Raw genomic sequence first — 17,157 nt, 5'->3', positions numbered from 1 at the left:
GTAACTGATATTTCCTCAGAATACTACAGTGGTGGTAATGGTATGGTTTTTTATCCAGTATTTTTAATGCTTGTTTATATAATGTTTCTAATGGTTTTATTGTAGTAGAGTGAGTATTGGACCAACTTATTAGACAATATGTTATATGGGATAAAATCATGGGAAAAAATATGATTTAGCAGCTTCAGTTGAAAGAAAATCTCTAATGAATCTGAAGTTTGCTAAAGTAAACTTAATCCTATTATGAAATCCTATCCTGGAAGATAAATCCAAATGTATTGTTAAAGTGCTGATTTTCTCTTCATGCATCTGTTCTGGATGGATACGTTACCGAATAAAATAGGGATGTCCCAATCCGATATTTATATCAGATCTTTACCAATATTAGCCAAAAAAAACTGATATTGGATTCTATCCGCCAGCATCTATAATCTCCCATTTTTTTCATGCTGATAGAAACACTCTGATTCTGCTAAAGCTATGATTGGTAACGTTGGAGAGCTAGGAAGATTTGAAAGCTGCACTCCCCTTTCCCTCCCCCCTCTGTTCAAAGCTACGGCCTCTTCTGCAAACATTAACACTTATCTCACAGCAGAACACAGCAAAGCAGAGGGGAGCCGACTCAGGCACTTCTTTCAATACGTTTTCCACTTAAACCTTAGTACCTCATGTCTCATTTACCTTGATGTAAACTATATTATTGTTGTAGCTTTCAAGTTAGCATAAGTTCAGTAATACTAAATTTACAAGTTTTGGTTTAGTGTGAAGGGGTGTTGTGGATGGCAATGGCCAAAGCTGATGAGCGTATATGCGACACAGATGAAGGGATCTGATTGGTTTTTCCGTTCTGAATGAATCACAGGTATTGGTCTGAGTTTTTACAGGCTTGCTGCCCCTTACAGAAGTCTGTTTGTTTTTTCCTTTGTTCCTTTTTTCTGAATATTTCACTCAATATATAAAAAAAAAAAAAAGGTTTTCTGAAGAGGATTAATAATCCAAAGTTTAACAGTTTCTGTAACTCATTGGGTTTTTTTCATGGGTAAATTGTATTCATACCTTTTGTTTGTCCCTGTTTTACTAACATTATTTGATGAAGCCTTTTCTTATATTCTACAGCATAAAATGAGTAATAAAAGCTGGTATAATTCGTGCCAATATAGTATCGGGTGAATATTGATATCAGCCAATGTTCTAAGCTGCGATATCGGCATGGTATGGGAAATAAAAGAGTTGTAACGGGACACCCCTAGAATAAAAACAATGTTTACTGAAAGCCATAGATGGGACTAGTTGCTAACAGCAGATAAATGAAAGCTGTTATTAAAGTAAAACATTAGTTTATAATATATTGACTCAGGGAAACTAAATGCTACACGGCAGACATTTTTAAGGTTTATTTTCATGTTTAGTTAAAAAAAATATAATATACAGTATTATGAACCTCGCATTGATGTGCGCATCAAAAATCCTGAATGATGTTCTGATGCAATGTGAGAAAGGTGTAGCTAAGTGATGAGACGTCTGGTTGGTGTCTGCAGGTTGGGATTCAGCGTGCTGGTTTACGGTTTGGGCAGCAAGAAGGCTCTGTTAGAAGACTTCCGAGTGTCTTATCTGTCTGATGAGGTCCACCTCGTCATCAACGGATTTTTCCCCTCCATCACCCTCAAATCGGTCCGTATTCAGAAAGGGAAGGAAAACGCACTAAATATGAACTCCTTGAAGTTTCCACTAAATAAGACAATTTGTTTGCTTTCTCGTCAGATATTAAATGCTCTGACCTGTGAGGTTCTGGAGCACCAGGGAACTTTCCGAACCCCCTCCGATCAGATCCAGTTCATCGCTCAGACCCTCAAAGACAGTAAGAGTGCATGTTAAACCCCCCCGGTAAGTTGGAATTGCCTGACGTTTCCCCCTCATGTCACCACAGGCCCAGATCTCCATGTGTACCTGCTGATCTATAACATAGATGGACCAATGCTGCGAGGGGAGAAGACCCAGAGTGCTCTGGGGCAGCTGGCATCCCTGCCCAACCTGCACCTGGTGGCCTCTATAGACCACATCAACGCTCCATTAGGTGGCAGCTTGGAGGACTCTGGTTATTACCCCTGATCTTGGTCACTGCTCTTCTTCACTAAGTGGTTCTTGTGATGTTTCCAGTGTGGGACCAGTTTAAGCAGAGCCAGTTTAACTGGCTGTGGTGGGAGTGTGTGACGTTCCAACCCTACACCGAGGAGACGTCTTATGAAAACTCGCTGCTGGTGCAGCAGACGGGCGCTCTGGCTCTGTCCTCCCTCACACACGTGCTGCGCAGCCTGACGCCCAATGCCAGGTAAGTCCTCCAGGCTGACAAACACCTCCTAAAATAAGTCTGGAAAATTATTTGAATACTTCCTCAGCGGTTCGGTGACGGAAGTTGACATTTACTCATCAGCAGCAAAAAAATGGGAGGTTCAGTTGCATTTGTGCTTTAATAAAAAATAAAGTACAGGAATTTAAGGTCGCCATCATATCCCTCCCCCTTTATAGTAGCAGAAGCCAAACCACACCACCGATATGGTGACTGCTTTTTCATTTGACAACCTTTCCAGTCAGCATTGGTGGAGCTCCTTTAAACTGTTTGGTTTCCTAGCAACAGGCTGATTATAATTTATTGAACACAATCGTATTTCAGGAGCTTAAAACAAATATGTGCAGCTGGTTTCCAATTGCATCTAATCTGACTGAAAACCTATTTAGGAACAAGTCATTGATCAAGAGTCTTCATGCAGCTTTAAGGTTGTCAGAGAGGATGAAATCAACACTTTTAAGCTCAATAGAAATCTTCTTCCCTCCACATGGATCCTATAGGCCTTCTGGAAGACGGGCTTTAGGGTCCAGGGTTGTAAATAAATCTTTTTACAGCAAATGTTATGGTCTGCCAAAAAAAAACATGAATTCCAAAAAAAAAGAAAAATCATGCAAAGAAAAATTACTACAAAGGAGAAAAAAGGCTGCAGTTACAGAAAACAAAGAGCTGCAAGGTGGAAACACCCTGCAAACAAAAACCCTCTGCAAATTCATAAATGCTGCTGCCAATTAAACAGAAAGTAGTAGAAGAGAAAAGCAGCAAACTAATGCTGCAAAATTGAAGAACTGGCCATTAAGGGGAGACGATCGCCAACTTATATGGGACTAGACCCCTAATTAAGGCATAGAACAGGATGCTGAGAGAGAATGATTAAAAAGAGCCAAAGGAAAACTTACGATTTCTTTCTTCCCTCCCAATGTCCTCTGGATGCATCTCGTTTATGCTTTCACAGCAAGTTTGGTCCTTAGACATTAATTTGTTGTAATGTCTTTGTTCTGCTCAGGCTGACACTCTATAACAGCGGTCTGCAAACTTTACAATCGCAGGAGCATTTTTTTACTTCAGTCCATCTAATAAGACTCTTTAAGAGCAGGAAGACATTACATGATCTTTTTAAAAAAAAGATAGATCTTATCTAATAAATATGTAACACAGATTTATCCTTTATAAAATAACCACAAATTCAAATTTTAGATTTTAGAATTAGGGAAAAAATTGTGAAAAGGGAATAAATACATTTTAATGGGTCACTGAAATTTCTGGAAAATTACCTACAGGGGAGAAAAAAAAAACATTTCCCCTCACTAAAAAGAACAAAAATATCCGTTATGCTTGGAGATTTATTTTACAATTTCAATGCAATTCATTTGAAAAGGGATAAAAATGCACCCAGCATTATTTGAAAAACATTTATCTTGGCCTTTATCGTTTTTTGAGCCATTGTTTAGTGTCTAAAGAGCCACAGGTTGCAGACCTCTGGTCTGTAGGCTGCAGCACAATAGATTTCCAAGACTGGAGCTGGAAACCCCTGATGGTTGAATCTTTGCCTGGTGGAAAGTTACAACTTGACATTGATGTCAAACACCGAAAAAACATCATTGCAGCATTTTTGGAAATCCATGGCTGAATCTCTCCCAGGAAACCTAAACCTAAGAGGAAGTGTACTATCTCTTCCAACAAGGGATGGGGCGGATACGCTGCCATTAATGAGACAGAAAGATTCAGTAATGAAAAATCAAATTCATTATTTTTTGTGCAGAAATCTGCCAATAAATTATTTGGTTTTCTGCCAGTTCATTCATTTTTGCCTCATCTTTAAACCCTGAACTAAAAAATAAAATGATAATTGTGATTGATAATGAGTGAGTTTGTTTTCCCTTCGTTTTTCAGGGGGATCTTCAAACTGTTGGTTAAATTCCAGCTGGAGAACAAAGACAACCCCTCGTACTCAGGTACGCACACTTTCCAAAACTGAATTACTTAATATCAATTTACTCGTTGGGTTAAACTTGCCACATCATGGTGACGAGGATGACGTTTTCTGTTCTGTATGCAGGCCTGTCCTTCCAAGACTTCTACCAGCGCTGTCGAGAGGCGTTCCTGGTGAACTCCGATCTCACGTTGAGGACTCAGCTGACAGAGTTCAGAGACCACAAACTGATCCGGACACGAAAGGTCCTTCGCTTTAGGGTTTCACCTCTTTGGAAAAACTCTGTTCAAGCCTCCATGTTTGTCCCTTTTTGTAACATCTGCCTTTTTTACTTCACATCAGGGGGCAGATGGAGTAGAGTACCTGATTGTTGCCGTGGAAACGGGAACGTTAATGGATTTCCTGGAGAATGAGGATGATGACTGAAAGGGTGATGATCTTTAACCCACTCCTGGTGAAAGGCATATAATGTGATATTTACATTATATTCTGATGTGCACATTTTGGGAGATTTCATCTGAGTCAGTAAAAGGAACAATGAGTTGAATTATTGCTGGATTTTTGTCTTTAATTTCAAAATAGCTTTACACATTGAATAAAACATCCATTCTTTTGTTCTTGCAAGGCGTGTTGGCATGCAGATAAACAACAGGAATAGTAAAGTAACTTAAAAGGGGTGGTAAACTGTGAGAATGAAGATAAAAAATAAGAAGTGGCAGTGAAATTAAATTAGAAACTATACATATATATATAAGCAAGAACCAGGAAACGATGTGGATTTTTTTTTTTTTTTTTAAGAGTCCTGAGATTAGAGTCAGATGTGGAAAGGTTAGAAAAGGAAAATTGTTCTTGGTGCATGCTGGAGATATTTTCAGTGTTGGATGTCTGCATTTTTCTGAGCTGACAAACTCTGATTGTCTCCTGAATCCAGTGTGAAGGTCTGCAGCCTGTTCTGTGTGGCTGTGTGCACAACCTGGAGCTCCTCTTCATCCAGGTCCCTCAACAGAAGCAGAACCGCATCGAGGACATGGGTCTGAAAGGAAAACATAAACTGGCATAAATCTTTCGGTTTTAAGTCTCACGAGGATGCTGCATGCAGGAGCTACCTTTCTCATCGTGGGTTTCTCCAAAGTTGATGGAGAAGAAAGAGACGAGAACTTATCTCTTGAGAGGGGCTTCATTCCCAACTCCTCTCTGATTTTGCTAACAGGGAAAGAAAAAAATATTTCAGAAACATCCCAGTCTGATCAAGTTAAACTGTCATTGGAGAAAAGTTCAAAGCCTACTTGGTCTCCTCCATATTGTAGTTAAGGGGGTCGTTCTCTGTGTCTGCATCTGGAAGGCCGTTGCTAGAAAGCGGGTTCTGGAAGCTGCCGGTGGGTGTGCTGACCTCATCACCTTGCACAAGAGCCAGGGCTAGCTCATCTTCGGTTACAACTGAACACACAAAGCACCAGGCGTGAGCAGCAAACCCACGCAGACACTGGAATTATTTAATCACTTTAAAGATGGAAATAAAATGTGAGAAATCTGGGAGGGGGGGACAGTGTAATTGTATTGGTATTGTAAATCTGTGAAACTAATAAAAGAAGTCATTTGTTGTGCCCACATGTGTGTAATTACATCTTAGCATAAAATCAGTTCTATGAAGGTCCCAGAGGTGCATTGGAGAACAGTCTTTAGAAAAAGCTACATCATAAAAGCATTATAGCTTGAAACATGGAGAGGGTGGCTTCATGCTGCGGGGAGGCTTTCCTTCAATGGATGGTCTGAGTGGGTATGAAGATGTATGGAGCTACAAACAGGACAATTAATCTAAGACTGAGTGAATTATTTAACTTCCAGCAGGATAATGACCTTACAACCAGACCTACAACGGCCTAGTTAAAGCCCAGACCAACATAAAATAAAAAAATATAAAGCAAAAACTTGAAAATTGCTGATAATAGTTGTTCTACAACCAGTCTGAGTTTCAACAATTCTGTGACATGTATAAAAAAAACAAAAACTAGATGTGGAAAGCTGGTGGAGATACAGCAGCTGTACACATCTATCCAAAAACAACAGGGAGATGAGAGAGGGCCTTCGCCCAAAAACAAGCCAACGTCACCTTGATTATCGAACTTCTGGAGCCGAGGCAGGCAGCGCAGCACGGTGAGCCGATAACGCGTGGGATCAGTTCCACAGCAGGGATTCTCAGCTAACCAGAGGACTCTGAGACGCGGCAGTGGGCGAAGATGGCAGAGCTCTGATAATGTAGGAATGGCGTTCCTCCTCAGGTAGAGTTCACTCAGATACAGGCAGCCGGCCAAGGGAGATAGAGATGAGATGTTGTTCACACTGTAGACAAATGGAGAAAACTGTAGTCTGGAAATCATACTAAACATTTCCACAGATGTGATGGGACAAGATGTTTTTTTTTTTTTTTATCAAGTACTTATTTTTAGAGCTGGATCTCACAAAATGCTGTTTTTTAAAAACGACACGTTGCTGTTGATGCATCAACAGCATGAGAGGCATTTTATAGAGCTGCTTGGCTATCTTTTATAAATACAATTACAGAAAGAACTTATGAGAGACTTCAACACAGACACAGCGTTTTAGTTTTGAAGCGTTCAGCCTTCATCAGATGACCCACAACCAAGAGGAAAACTGCTGTGGGTGGAAAACTGCAAGGATGACAGCGGTCACCTTTTAACTTTGAAGGTTGAAAAAATATGTACATTTCCGTTTTTAAAAGTTCCCCTCTGCATACTTCCAGCTCACAATACCTGTATAGTCTGCTTGGCTTGCAGAGTGGGATGGTACTCTGACAGTCCATAAAATGACCACAACGCATGAGCACACCCTCAGCTCATTGTGCCTTAGCTTACATGGACAATTAGGGTGTTTTTCTCAGATTTTCCCTCCACTTGATGAGTTTACAGCAGTTTCTAATGTTTAAAATCATTATAAAAATTTTTATAAATCTAAGAATCAAATTAATTTTGATTTGAACGATCTACTTTACAGAAATGACTTTAACAAACCAGCATGACATCAAACACAAGTTTGATCTCTATCAGTTTATCTTGTTCAGGGGTTCATGCAGAGCTTGAGTTTAGCTACCTGGCATTGCATCACTAAAGAAAAGGTTTAAGGTGAACCGACTCAATCTTGACCCACGTTGTCCATCAGATATAAAGTGATCTGGCTGAAAAATTTGATTTTGTTTTACTAAATGCAGAAAATGTTAAAGCTGAAAGCATCAAGAGGTATGGTCAAGAAAGAATATAAAACAAACTAAAAAAAGGTGATTCAGCTTTCAATCAGACTTTCTTTATTGTTCTGTTTCTATTAGCCTTCCAGGTGAGTTTAGGGAGGTTACAGAATATTATACATCTTCAAACTTCAACAATAAAACCTTTCTGCCAGCAAGATGATTGTCTAACAGAAATATTCTACACAGCAAAAATAAAAAGGTTAAATGATTTTAAAAGCTTACAGAGTTTTAAACTAGAATAATAAGATAATCATTCTAAATTGCACCATTTGACAAGTACTGGAATAAAACATAATTTTAGTGCAATCTAATGCCACAATGAAAGTGTTTATGCAAGTTTTACTTGAAAACATTTGCATTTTTTTCCTATCTATACAACTGGCTGGGTTGGGCTCTTTATAAGTCTGCTTGGATGTTATTTATTGGCAGGGCTATAAACCATAACAGCAAAGGCAAAAACTACCAAGTGGAATTTAATTTAGCACCAGACAAAGGAAAGCTGTATTTTAAAATAAGAGCAATCAGTTCCGTTAAGCCTCGTGTAAAGTCAGCAGAGGGAAATATAAGCTTATTTAGGATGATATTACAATACTATCTCTGACTCCAAAGCTCTGGGGAACAGAGAGGAAAATAAGAAAAGAGCTTTTAACTTTACCAACCTGAGAGTCAACACTTCAATGCTTGGCATCTGAGAGAAGATTGAAATCTGAAACATAAAAAATATGAATAATTCTGTATATACTTGTTTTTAAAAAGTGAATAAAATAATATTTTACAGAGAAATTGGCTTTGAATACTCACGTCAGTCAAGTTGCATCCCCTGCAAAACAATACGAACAGCAGCGTCAGCAAACATGAACACAGCTGTTCTTAACCAACAAGTCTAGTATCATGTAAACCAAAAAACAGATAAATTATCCATCTTAATTTGGAGATGTGATCGATTTTAGCTCTTACCAGCAATTTAGTTTCTTCACGCTTTCCAAGTCGGAGGCCTTAGCTTTAGCAAGCACAAGTTTCCGTGTTAGCTTCATGGTCTCTAACTACACAGCTTAACAATTAGGAATATATATAATTAAATCTGTATCAACAAACAACAAAGGCTGCATCCTGACAGCATCAGCGTACAAACAACATAACTCAGCTGCACGGTGAAAAGCTGGCGTCTTCAAGGTCAATGCGCATGCGCACATCTAACAACGCGTCCTTAGTTACGGCTAATTAAATAAATAATTGTGAGAAATTTTACTTTTTAAAATTTTATAAAATCCGTACACTAGTAGATACACACGTAACTATTAAATAATTCAATTTCTCGTATATATATTTATTAAAAAAACATTTATATGTATCGTTTGTGAAGAACTCAAAGTCCCATAATGCCTCAATAGAGAATGAGTAAACGGCGCATGCGCACTACGTTCTGCCTCTTTGGACCTCCGTCTCCACTGAAACGATGGTGAGCCTAGCTTGCTCCTTGCAAAATCCGAATCAATCTTACGATTCCTGAGCCTTAAGTTTTATTTTTCCCCCAATGAATGGTTTGTGTGATCAATGTTTGCCCGACTAGAGTGTTATTTTGTTCTTACGTTTGTTGTATCAAGATAAAAAATTATATTTAACAGAACCGTCAGCTCAAAAATGGCTGCCGCATTAGCTTTGCTAATGAAGCCGGTCAGACTAGCTACATTAGGTTTAGCGTTTGCTCAGTTCCATACGCTAGGAAATAATACAAGAACCTGTTGAAGTATCACATTCGTTTACGATTAAATTTTATAGTTTCTGACACATTTGGTGTGAACGTGTCTAAAATTAGTGCTTGAAGTGGGTATGGTTGAGTAGTTGGGAGGGGATTGAGGCTGTCGTAATTCTTTGTAACTTCTACAGGTTCCATTCGGTTTGCAGATGATTTTGTTTCTTTACCTTGCTGATATCAGTATTAAATATAAAGTACATTGAATTTTCTCAGAATAACGGCCATGATTGCAACATTAAGCTTTTGAGTGTATTAAGTTGTATAATCATTGCTGATGACATTGAGAATTGATATGTTCTTTTAATGGTCGCACTGTTAAACTGTCCCCAGGCCAAGCGCACCAAGAAGGTGGGGATTGTTGGTAAATATGGCACGCGTTATGGCGCGTCGCTGAGGAAGATGGTGAAGAAGATCGAAATCTCTCAGCATGCTAAATACACTTGCTCTTTCTGTGGCAAGGTAAGTGTTTGAGATAGTCGTGTCTGTACTAGAACTGGGAATTCCTCCATAATTGGTCCAATATGGAATAAGAGAGAAAGTGAGAGTGTATCCCTTGGAGAAGTTGAAAGCATTTTTAATCTCTTTATTTTCAGACCAAGATGAAGAGGAGGGCAGTTGGTATCTGGCACTGTGGGTCCTGCAGAAAGACTGTGGCTGGTGGCGCTTGGACGTACAAGTATGTTGTACTGTTTTTTATGTCCCTCAGCTTGTATATCTTTTAGAGTAATATAAAGAAACCTTTGAATATACAGACCTTTCTTTCAGATGGGTATTAAAATGTGGTTTGTGTGTTTCTTGGCCTTAGTTTATCTCCCTAAAGCATTTAGCCAATTTCTGTTATATCTCTAAAAGGTTTAGATCTGGCTTAGAGATTTTAATGGTTTCTCTTCATTGAGGGAGAAACTTTTAAAACCTATGTGAGCGAGTGCCTTGAGGACTTAAGTCAGGCATTGTTACTGCCTGATCATAGCAGTAGCACGATCTATACCATGAGCTCATTTGATCATGCACAAACAAATGCATCCAGGTTAAAGTCCGAAATTCATTTTTCTCCGCATTAAAAAAAGCATACTAAATTAAAATGTTATGGTTTATCTTTTTTGTTTTGTGTTCTGAGAAATAAATGTCATTAAATCCTTTTTTTTATCAATTATCTGTGCCATTCATGTCTCAGAAATTTGTTCCTTTGCGTCTTCTGGTGTAGGTACCAGGTCTGCATGGACCCTACGCATGACAGTGGCATTGCACTATAATTGGCTGAATGTTTCGTTGATGGCGTAGAACTTAGTGGTTGGTCTGGACAATGATTATAAAAAAACAAAACAAGATGCAGTGTCCATATTTTGAGTCATGAGCATCTGTAGCCGGGGTTTCCGCTGGTCATTAAAAATTATTAAATTATAATTTTTTAGAGTAAGGACTTAATTGGCATTTAAATGTATTAAATATGAATATCATGGCATTTAAAGTGCTTTATTAAAAATAAAAACATTTTTAAATACAATTTCTCCAGATATATCAGCCATAACTGGTTCCGCATGCTTGCACGCAACTGCTTCTGGTTGATTGTAAGCTGTATGTTTGGAAAAGAAGCTGTAGGCGTAAAAAAATCTAGAGAATTGGACAACGCAAATTTCAACAAAAGTGGCTGGAAAACGAGGAATTCGGGGCCTAGCTGCCGCCTGTTGACGGTTAAGATGGGAAATTGTTTCTTTTTTATTGAGTCATTGGTACTTGTTGACATAAGAATTCTTTCTAACAGCATTAAAAAGCATTACATTAATTATTCCTGTATAAACCCTGCTTGTTATTGTTTGTAATTAACGATTGTAGTGCTGGGCTCAGTAGCTAACAGGCTAGACTCTTTTAGCTCTGTTAGTTGCCCAAATTAAGCTACACCAATTAACTTCGTGTCAACAACAATCGTCCATTTTGTAGAAGTAGAGTAACTCTTTTTTTTCTTTATAATCTCAAAAGTCATTTTCAAAAAGAAGTTCCATTCGTCCCCCCAATCCCCTATATGTTATAAAGGGAAGTAATTACATTTTTTGTGTCATTATGTTAAATGGCAGAGCTCAGTCTGTCCTAGAGCACAGTACTTGGTTTCAAGATTGAGAATGATTTAATGTTTTTACTTTTGGCATGTTCAGGTCATCAAAGGAAATTATACATGAAGGCAAATATAGGTAAAAAGTTGAGATCCCAAAAGAGATTTGAATCTTATGAAACGAACCCAATACAGTTTCTTATAGTGCAGTTGTCAGGTCATCAGCAGGAGAATGTCCCTCAGCAGTTTTGGTTCCTTGATCAGCAGCTAAATTTTTTAACTTTGGTTTTATACACAACTGTTGTCCTTTTGAGTTCTGTGTTTGCATTTTGTTGTACCTTTATGGTTCATAGTGCATGTGCTTTAGTGCACTGCAGCAAGTGATCAAATAAATCAGTCCATAGTTTTAAGATGTATCTATAAGATGCAGCATATTAGCTTGAGGACTTTAGTATGACATTCCTGAATCTTAATAATTAATTGATCAGCAGAATTTGGTCGAGATAACATGTTAAACATCATGCAGCTTAGTTTTGTTTTTAATGGTAAATTTGAACTTGTTTAAAATCCATTAAAAATCATGAAGTCTCAAGAGAAATTAAATGTTATGACCAGTGTTGGGACTAATGTGTTAAGTAATGGGTTACCTTGCAATAACTACTAAAGTAACTAGTTTGTAAAAGGAAGTAAAGCAGATTTGTTATCCATCACTGTATACAACTGAGGACTTCAGTTTCCTGAAACAAGCGCAGTTCTGTATTAACACAGAACAGACAATGAGCCACTGATTCAATGATAGCGTTTCTACAGAACAAGCGATTCCTGGAGGCTAAATATTGCTGTGATTTGCCCTTAACAGCTGGAACAAATACTTCAGTTTATACCAATATATCACCTAAATCAAGCATAGCCTGTTGTAAAGTTATTTTCTAAGTCTAATGTTAAACCCTATTTTAAATCAACTGTTGCAAAAATAGAGCAATAAGTATTTATAAGCTAACCAGTCTAACCTTTGTTTGTATGGAATGGTCTTATTTAGACATCAGTTAAAAAAACAATACAGCTGTAGGAACAAAATGGAATTGGATCAAACTGGGGTGGTTAATGCCATCAGAATATTCGGATACACATGCTTATGTTACAATTACTGTTCCAAAAAAGTTAAAAACAAACCACTGGATTTTTTTTTTTTTTTTTTTTTTTTTTTTTTTTCCAAGCGTGAAGACATTTTGTTTTCAATTCAATTTTGAAATTTCGCTTCCCATCCAGGGAAGACTTTTCATGACAAAACGTCTTCAAATTTGGAATACAAAGTCCAGGATTTGTTTTTAACTTTTTGGAGTAACTGAGCTGGATGTCTGAGAATCTTCACCAGCTTGCAATTCATGTTTTTTTTTTTTTTTCCTAATCTGAACACATTTAATCGATTTTGAAATATTTTTCATTTAAATATAGGTGGTGTTTTTTTAAGAATAAGTAAATGAACTAGTAGGAGTAATCTGAATGCATTCCATGTTTTTGATATCTGTCTTTGTCTCTTGCAGCACAACGTCTGCTGTCACAGTCAAGTCAGCAATCAGGAGACTGAAGGAACTGAAGGACCTGTAAACCAGTGCACAGCTGGTGGATTTGGGACTTTTGTTTTCTATTTCAGCCCAACTGGACATCAATAAATAAAAAGTCTGGATTGGAGAGAATGTGTCTTTGTATATCTGTGTTCAAGCTGGCAACGTGAGCTTCATTCCAAGCGCTGCCTCACTTAGAAAGAAGAGCTGCCACCACCCACCGAGCAGAGTTAGTTTGGAAGGACGAGATGGTTTACGTCCAAACAAGGTCTAGATTTTGTTGAAAGGCGAAAAGCTGTAAATTTCAGATATTTTCAACAACGGTGGGACAAAACCAGACTGACCAAACAGCCCAATTTTCAACAACTATTTCTGGACCTTATTAAGACTATGAGGGACCAGATTTATCCTTAAAAAAACGTCTGAATGACGTCTGGTGTTTGGGGAGGTAACCTTGAGCTTGATCACCAATCTATGTAAACATAAAGGTTTTAAAGTAGAACAGTAATTCACACCACATCAGTTTAACTCCATATAGTTTAGTCTTTGATTTGATTCGGGGGTAAGGATATGAAATTCAGTAGAATTTGTTAATTTAAAATTTCACCGGAGAAGCTTTGATTTGATGGCGAAATAAACCCATTGGACACCTAGTAAAGGGAATTATAGGTTTCAGTATGAGAGGATGGTTTTAGCGATTGGACAGTGGACAAAATCATTTTTCTGGAGAGGATATGTTATACTAAAGGTGATAGGTGCAAGCTTTCAAATGACGTGGAACCAACAGAGAAATTGTGCTAAAAGTTTTCTTAGAAAAGAATCAGGTTTTAATTGAGGTTTAATATTGGTACTAAAGCTATTAATGCATAGGAGCTACGTAACTAAAGAATTAATACAGAACAATAGAAATTCAGCTTGATAAAATGGGATTTGTAAGTGACTATGCATTTACATGTAAATGTGCCAGAACTGGCTAACAGGCTATTTTGCCATGTGCCTAGATTAAGCACTGTTTGAGACCTACAAAAGTTTTCTGATTAAGGTTAAAATTGCTAAACTACAGTTTTTCAGGCAATGTAAAAACTATACAATCAATATAAACAAATAAGGAAACTACATGTAAATGGTTCATATTGATGGCAAAAGAAACAGGTGGTCCCAGGATGGGATTAGGAAGGTTCTTGCTGCATTGACAGATGTGATTATGAACCATATCTTTGTTTTTCAATTTGATTAAAAAATCACAGATGTTCAGACTGTCTGAGGAAGAGTTCCAGTCCCACGCAGCTCTAATAGCTGAAAACACACTCTGACAAAAGCACTTTTCTGGAAAGGGACAATACAATCTTTCCAATTCCCTCCTGTTGTTAAACCACATGTGGTGAAGAAGACAGGTTTGAGAAGCCCTGCTTGAATCTCTTAGATCAGGCATCCCCAAACTCGGTCCTCGAGGGCCGCCGTCCTGCAGGTTTTAGATGTTTCTCTACAGGACAGCGGCCCTCGAGGACCGAGTTTGGGGATGCCTGTCTTAGATGGTTCCATAAATCTCTGGAGGAGTAGCAAAATTATTTCAGCTTCTCGTGTTCCTGCCATGTATTTGCCAATAAATGAAAGATCAGCTGCAGGGTTGAGTGATTCTGGTGTGAAAAAGGAAGCAGCTTTCAGCTGCCCACTGGTTCCTAAAGAATGGGTGAAATGCAAAGGTTGTGCAGTGACTACAAAGGTGATGATGGAGTAAATAAACAGCTATTCTCAGGAAGTCACTATTGCCTATAAAACATTGGTTAATTACTTTTATAACACCTTTGTAATAACATTGTGCTATTATATCCAATGCTTGAAAGCAGAGGTCGGTTAACCTGCCACCATATAACATTTGCAGAGTTAACACTGATTAATTTAAAATAAACAGATCTGTCTCTGCATGAATATCTTCGCAATACCACAGCTTTAATCAGTATTAGGGACAGGCTTGCTGTCCATTTCTAAACAAAACCCGCAATTAAAAGTCAGAGTTAACTCTTAGTTAAAATCTTTTATGTATTTAGAATATTTCAAAATTAAACCGATATTTTCAGTTTGTCCCAAATGAGAAAATTGCTCTGATTTTATTCACACAGTTCAGTTACTGGTTGCAAAACGAAATACAGGTCCTTCTCAAAATATTAGCATATTGTGATGAATTTCATTATTTTCCATAATGTAATGATAAAACTTGAACATTCATATATTTTGGGAATTAAAAGTTCCCAAAAGGAATTTTGGGTTTTCATCAGCTGTATGCCAAAATCATCCATATTAAGACAATTAAAGACCTGAAATATTTCAGTTAGTGTGCAATTAATCTAAAATATATGAATGTTCAAGTTTTATCATTAGATTGTGGAAAATAATGAACTTCATTTTGAGAAGAGCTTTTAAATGGTGTGTGTGTGTGTGTGTGTGTGTGTGTGTGTGTGTGCGTGATATGTCCTGAAGAGGGCGCTGTCGGCCCCTGCTCCATCTGACTGACTCCTGGTGGATCAGCATGGCGGCCTCCAGTGTGTTCCGACCGGGCTTGTTGAACCACAGAGTAGCGATAGTGACCGGCGGAGGCACCGGGATCGGTAAAGCCATCTCTTCAGAGCTGCTGGAACTGGGTGAGACTGGTTCTGTTCGGATAAAATTGACTTTCTTACTTCTAAATCCTTAAATAGATTCCCTCATGTCGGGCTATGAACTCCAGCACAGATAGCCTGCATGTTTAGGTGATCATTGACAATATTGACATTCGTTAACAACCAAACTGAGCATGCGCAGTGCTTAACAGTCTGCAGTAGTGGAAGGACTTGTTGGCTCTGTTTGAAAATATGGGCTGCATCCTCCAAAGACGCGGTCTACCTAGACTGGATCCTTCGAAAAGTCCGTGAAAATAAGGAGATAGGAAGAGTTTTGGCTGTGAATTCAAACACTCTGGTAGGAGATTGTTTGGAAGGGGTGATGGAAAGTTTTTAAACATATTCAATGGACATGAATAAGACAAGTAGTAATAAAAGAGGAACATCCTTGTGGTTTCTCCTCTATGAATCCAGCATAACAAAGTTGTTCTGCACATCCTCTCTGTATGTGGTTGGTCTTTTCTTTTTGGTGGCTGATCTTTTGTAAAATAAAATGCAATGGTTATTTTTCTTTTTATGGAGCTCCTATGGGTTTGAGAGGCAAACCTGAAAGCTTTAAGAATTGAAACATTTGTGTTGGTTTAATTACTCCTAAATGCCAATGGGAGATTATTAAACTAGGCAGAGCAATAATTATTTAACTTGTGAGCAAAACATGAACTAAAACTGGGACTAAAAAAAGCAACAGTTAAAGAGAAAACAAACCACTGGATGTGATCCTTTTTAGTGTGAGAAATTGGGAATATGAAGTGAGAGTGTGTGAAGACACCGAGATGGGTGAGTCTCACTCCCAAAGGGTGAGAGTTGCCAGCCCTGTTATTCTGACCTAATGCTGCTTCTCTGTCTGCAGGCTGCAGTGTGGTGATCTCCAGCAGGAAGGCAGACAGGCTGGAGGCAGCAGCCCAGGAGATGAGAAAGAGGATCCCCACCAACAGCCCTGCAAATGTCACCCCAGTGCCCTGCAACATCCGCAGCGAGGATGAAGTGAGAGAACATGTTCAGGATGAATCTGCTCAGTCCATGAGGGCGCGCTTTGGTTGGACTGAGATATCTTTATGCTCTCTGTGGCAGGTGAAGGCTCTTGTGTCATCGGTGCTGAAGCAGTATGGCAGGATAGACTATCTGGTGAACAATGGAGGGGGTCAGTTCAGCAGCCCAGTGGAGAACATGACCTCCAAAGGCTGGAAAGCTGTGATAGACACCAACCTGACTGGTACCTTTTATTGCTGCAAGGAGGGTGAGTCAGACAGACACTAACAATAAATAATTAAACAGTTTAAATTTCTAATGCTATGGCTATAAATGGTTAAGATTTCTAAAAAGCATAATTTATATTGAGATCCCCTATAGCAGGGGTCTTCAACGTTTTCCAGGCCAAGGACCCCCAAACTGATGGTGAGATGGAGCAGGGGACCCCCTAATTATATATATTGTATGAAATTGTGTTATATCAAACTGGTCCTACAGTCACTTTATTACAGATGGAGTATTGTAACAAAAGTAATCCCTCCCTGGGATTATTAAAGTATTTCTCATTCTGATTCCTGGTTGATGGGACAGGTGTTGTGAATGAAACGGTGCCCAGCTTGAAAG

General features: G+C 38.4%; 4 protein-coding genes across 6 annotated transcripts in view; 3 read left to right on the top strand and 1 right to left on the bottom strand.

The window, feature by feature from the left end:
- The window catches only part of orc2 (origin recognition complex subunit 2), an 8,510-nt gene extending 2,674 nt beyond the window's left edge, over positions 1-5,836 (top strand). For 2 of the 3 annotated variants that reach the window (XM_015394005.1, XM_015394003.1), the window contains exons 8-15: positions 1,539-1,671; positions 1,762-1,858; positions 1,928-2,074; positions 2,158-2,329; positions 4,238-4,299; positions 4,404-4,522; positions 4,620-4,707; positions 5,209-5,836. In XM_015394005.1, coding sequence (XP_015249491.1) covers positions 1,539-1,671; positions 1,762-1,858; positions 1,928-2,074; positions 2,158-2,329; positions 4,238-4,299; positions 4,404-4,522; positions 4,620-4,703 — 814 coding nt within the window. In that variant the 3' untranslated portion in view covers positions 4,704-4,707; positions 5,209-5,836. Of the gene's footprint in view, positions 1-1,538; positions 1,672-1,761; positions 1,859-1,927; positions 2,075-2,157; positions 2,330-4,237; positions 4,300-4,403; positions 4,523-4,619; positions 4,739-5,208 lie in introns of all 3 variants that reach the window. The other variant, XM_015394004.1, reaches the window with a different exon arrangement.
- Positions 5,069-8,719, bottom strand: LOC107097037 (chromosome unknown open reading frame, human C21orf2). The gene is made up of 7 exons (XM_015394006.1): positions 8,497-8,719; positions 8,341-8,359; positions 8,199-8,245; positions 6,388-6,617; positions 5,564-5,714; positions 5,384-5,480; positions 5,069-5,310 (listed from the first exon to the last, which is right to left on the bottom strand). Exons 1-7 carry the CDS (start codon positions 8,571-8,573, stop codon positions 5,149-5,151), a joined length of 783 nt encoding a protein of 260 aa, XP_015249492.1. The 5' UTR covers positions 8,574-8,719; the 3' UTR covers positions 5,069-5,148.
- Positions 8,720-8,927: 208 nt separating this feature from the next.
- rpl37a (ribosomal protein L37a) lies at positions 8,928-13,034 on the top strand. Its single transcript, XM_015393980.1, has 4 exons — positions 8,928-8,998; positions 9,626-9,754; positions 9,889-9,971; positions 12,887-13,034. The coding sequence occupies exons 1-4, from the start codon at positions 8,996-8,998 to the stop codon at positions 12,948-12,950; spliced, it is 279 nt and encodes a 92-aa protein (XP_015249466.1). The 5' UTR covers positions 8,928-8,995; the 3' UTR covers positions 12,951-13,034.
- Positions 13,035-15,426: 2,392 nt separating this feature from the next.
- On the top strand, positions 15,427-16,836 carry LOC107097024 (peroxisomal trans-2-enoyl-CoA reductase-like). Its single transcript, XM_015393986.1, has 3 exons — positions 15,427-15,546; positions 16,415-16,548; positions 16,636-16,836. The coding sequence occupies exons 1-3, from the start codon at positions 15,435-15,437 to the stop codon at positions 16,819-16,821; spliced, it is 432 nt and encodes a 143-aa protein (XP_015249472.1). The 5' UTR covers positions 15,427-15,434; the 3' UTR covers positions 16,822-16,836.
- The last annotated feature ends 321 nt before the right edge of the window (positions 16,837-17,157 follow it).

The sequence above is a fragment of the Cyprinodon variegatus genome, unplaced genomic scaffold (assembly GCF_000732505.1).
Source record: "Cyprinodon variegatus isolate N-32 unplaced genomic scaffold, C_variegatus-1.0 Scaffold666, whole genome shotgun sequence".
In the NCBI taxonomy this organism is placed as follows: Eukaryota; Metazoa; Chordata; class Actinopteri; order Cyprinodontiformes; family Cyprinodontidae; genus Cyprinodon; species Cyprinodon variegatus.
Note: the sequence above shows the minus strand (reverse complement) of the source record. Positions and strands in the feature narration are given on the sequence as shown.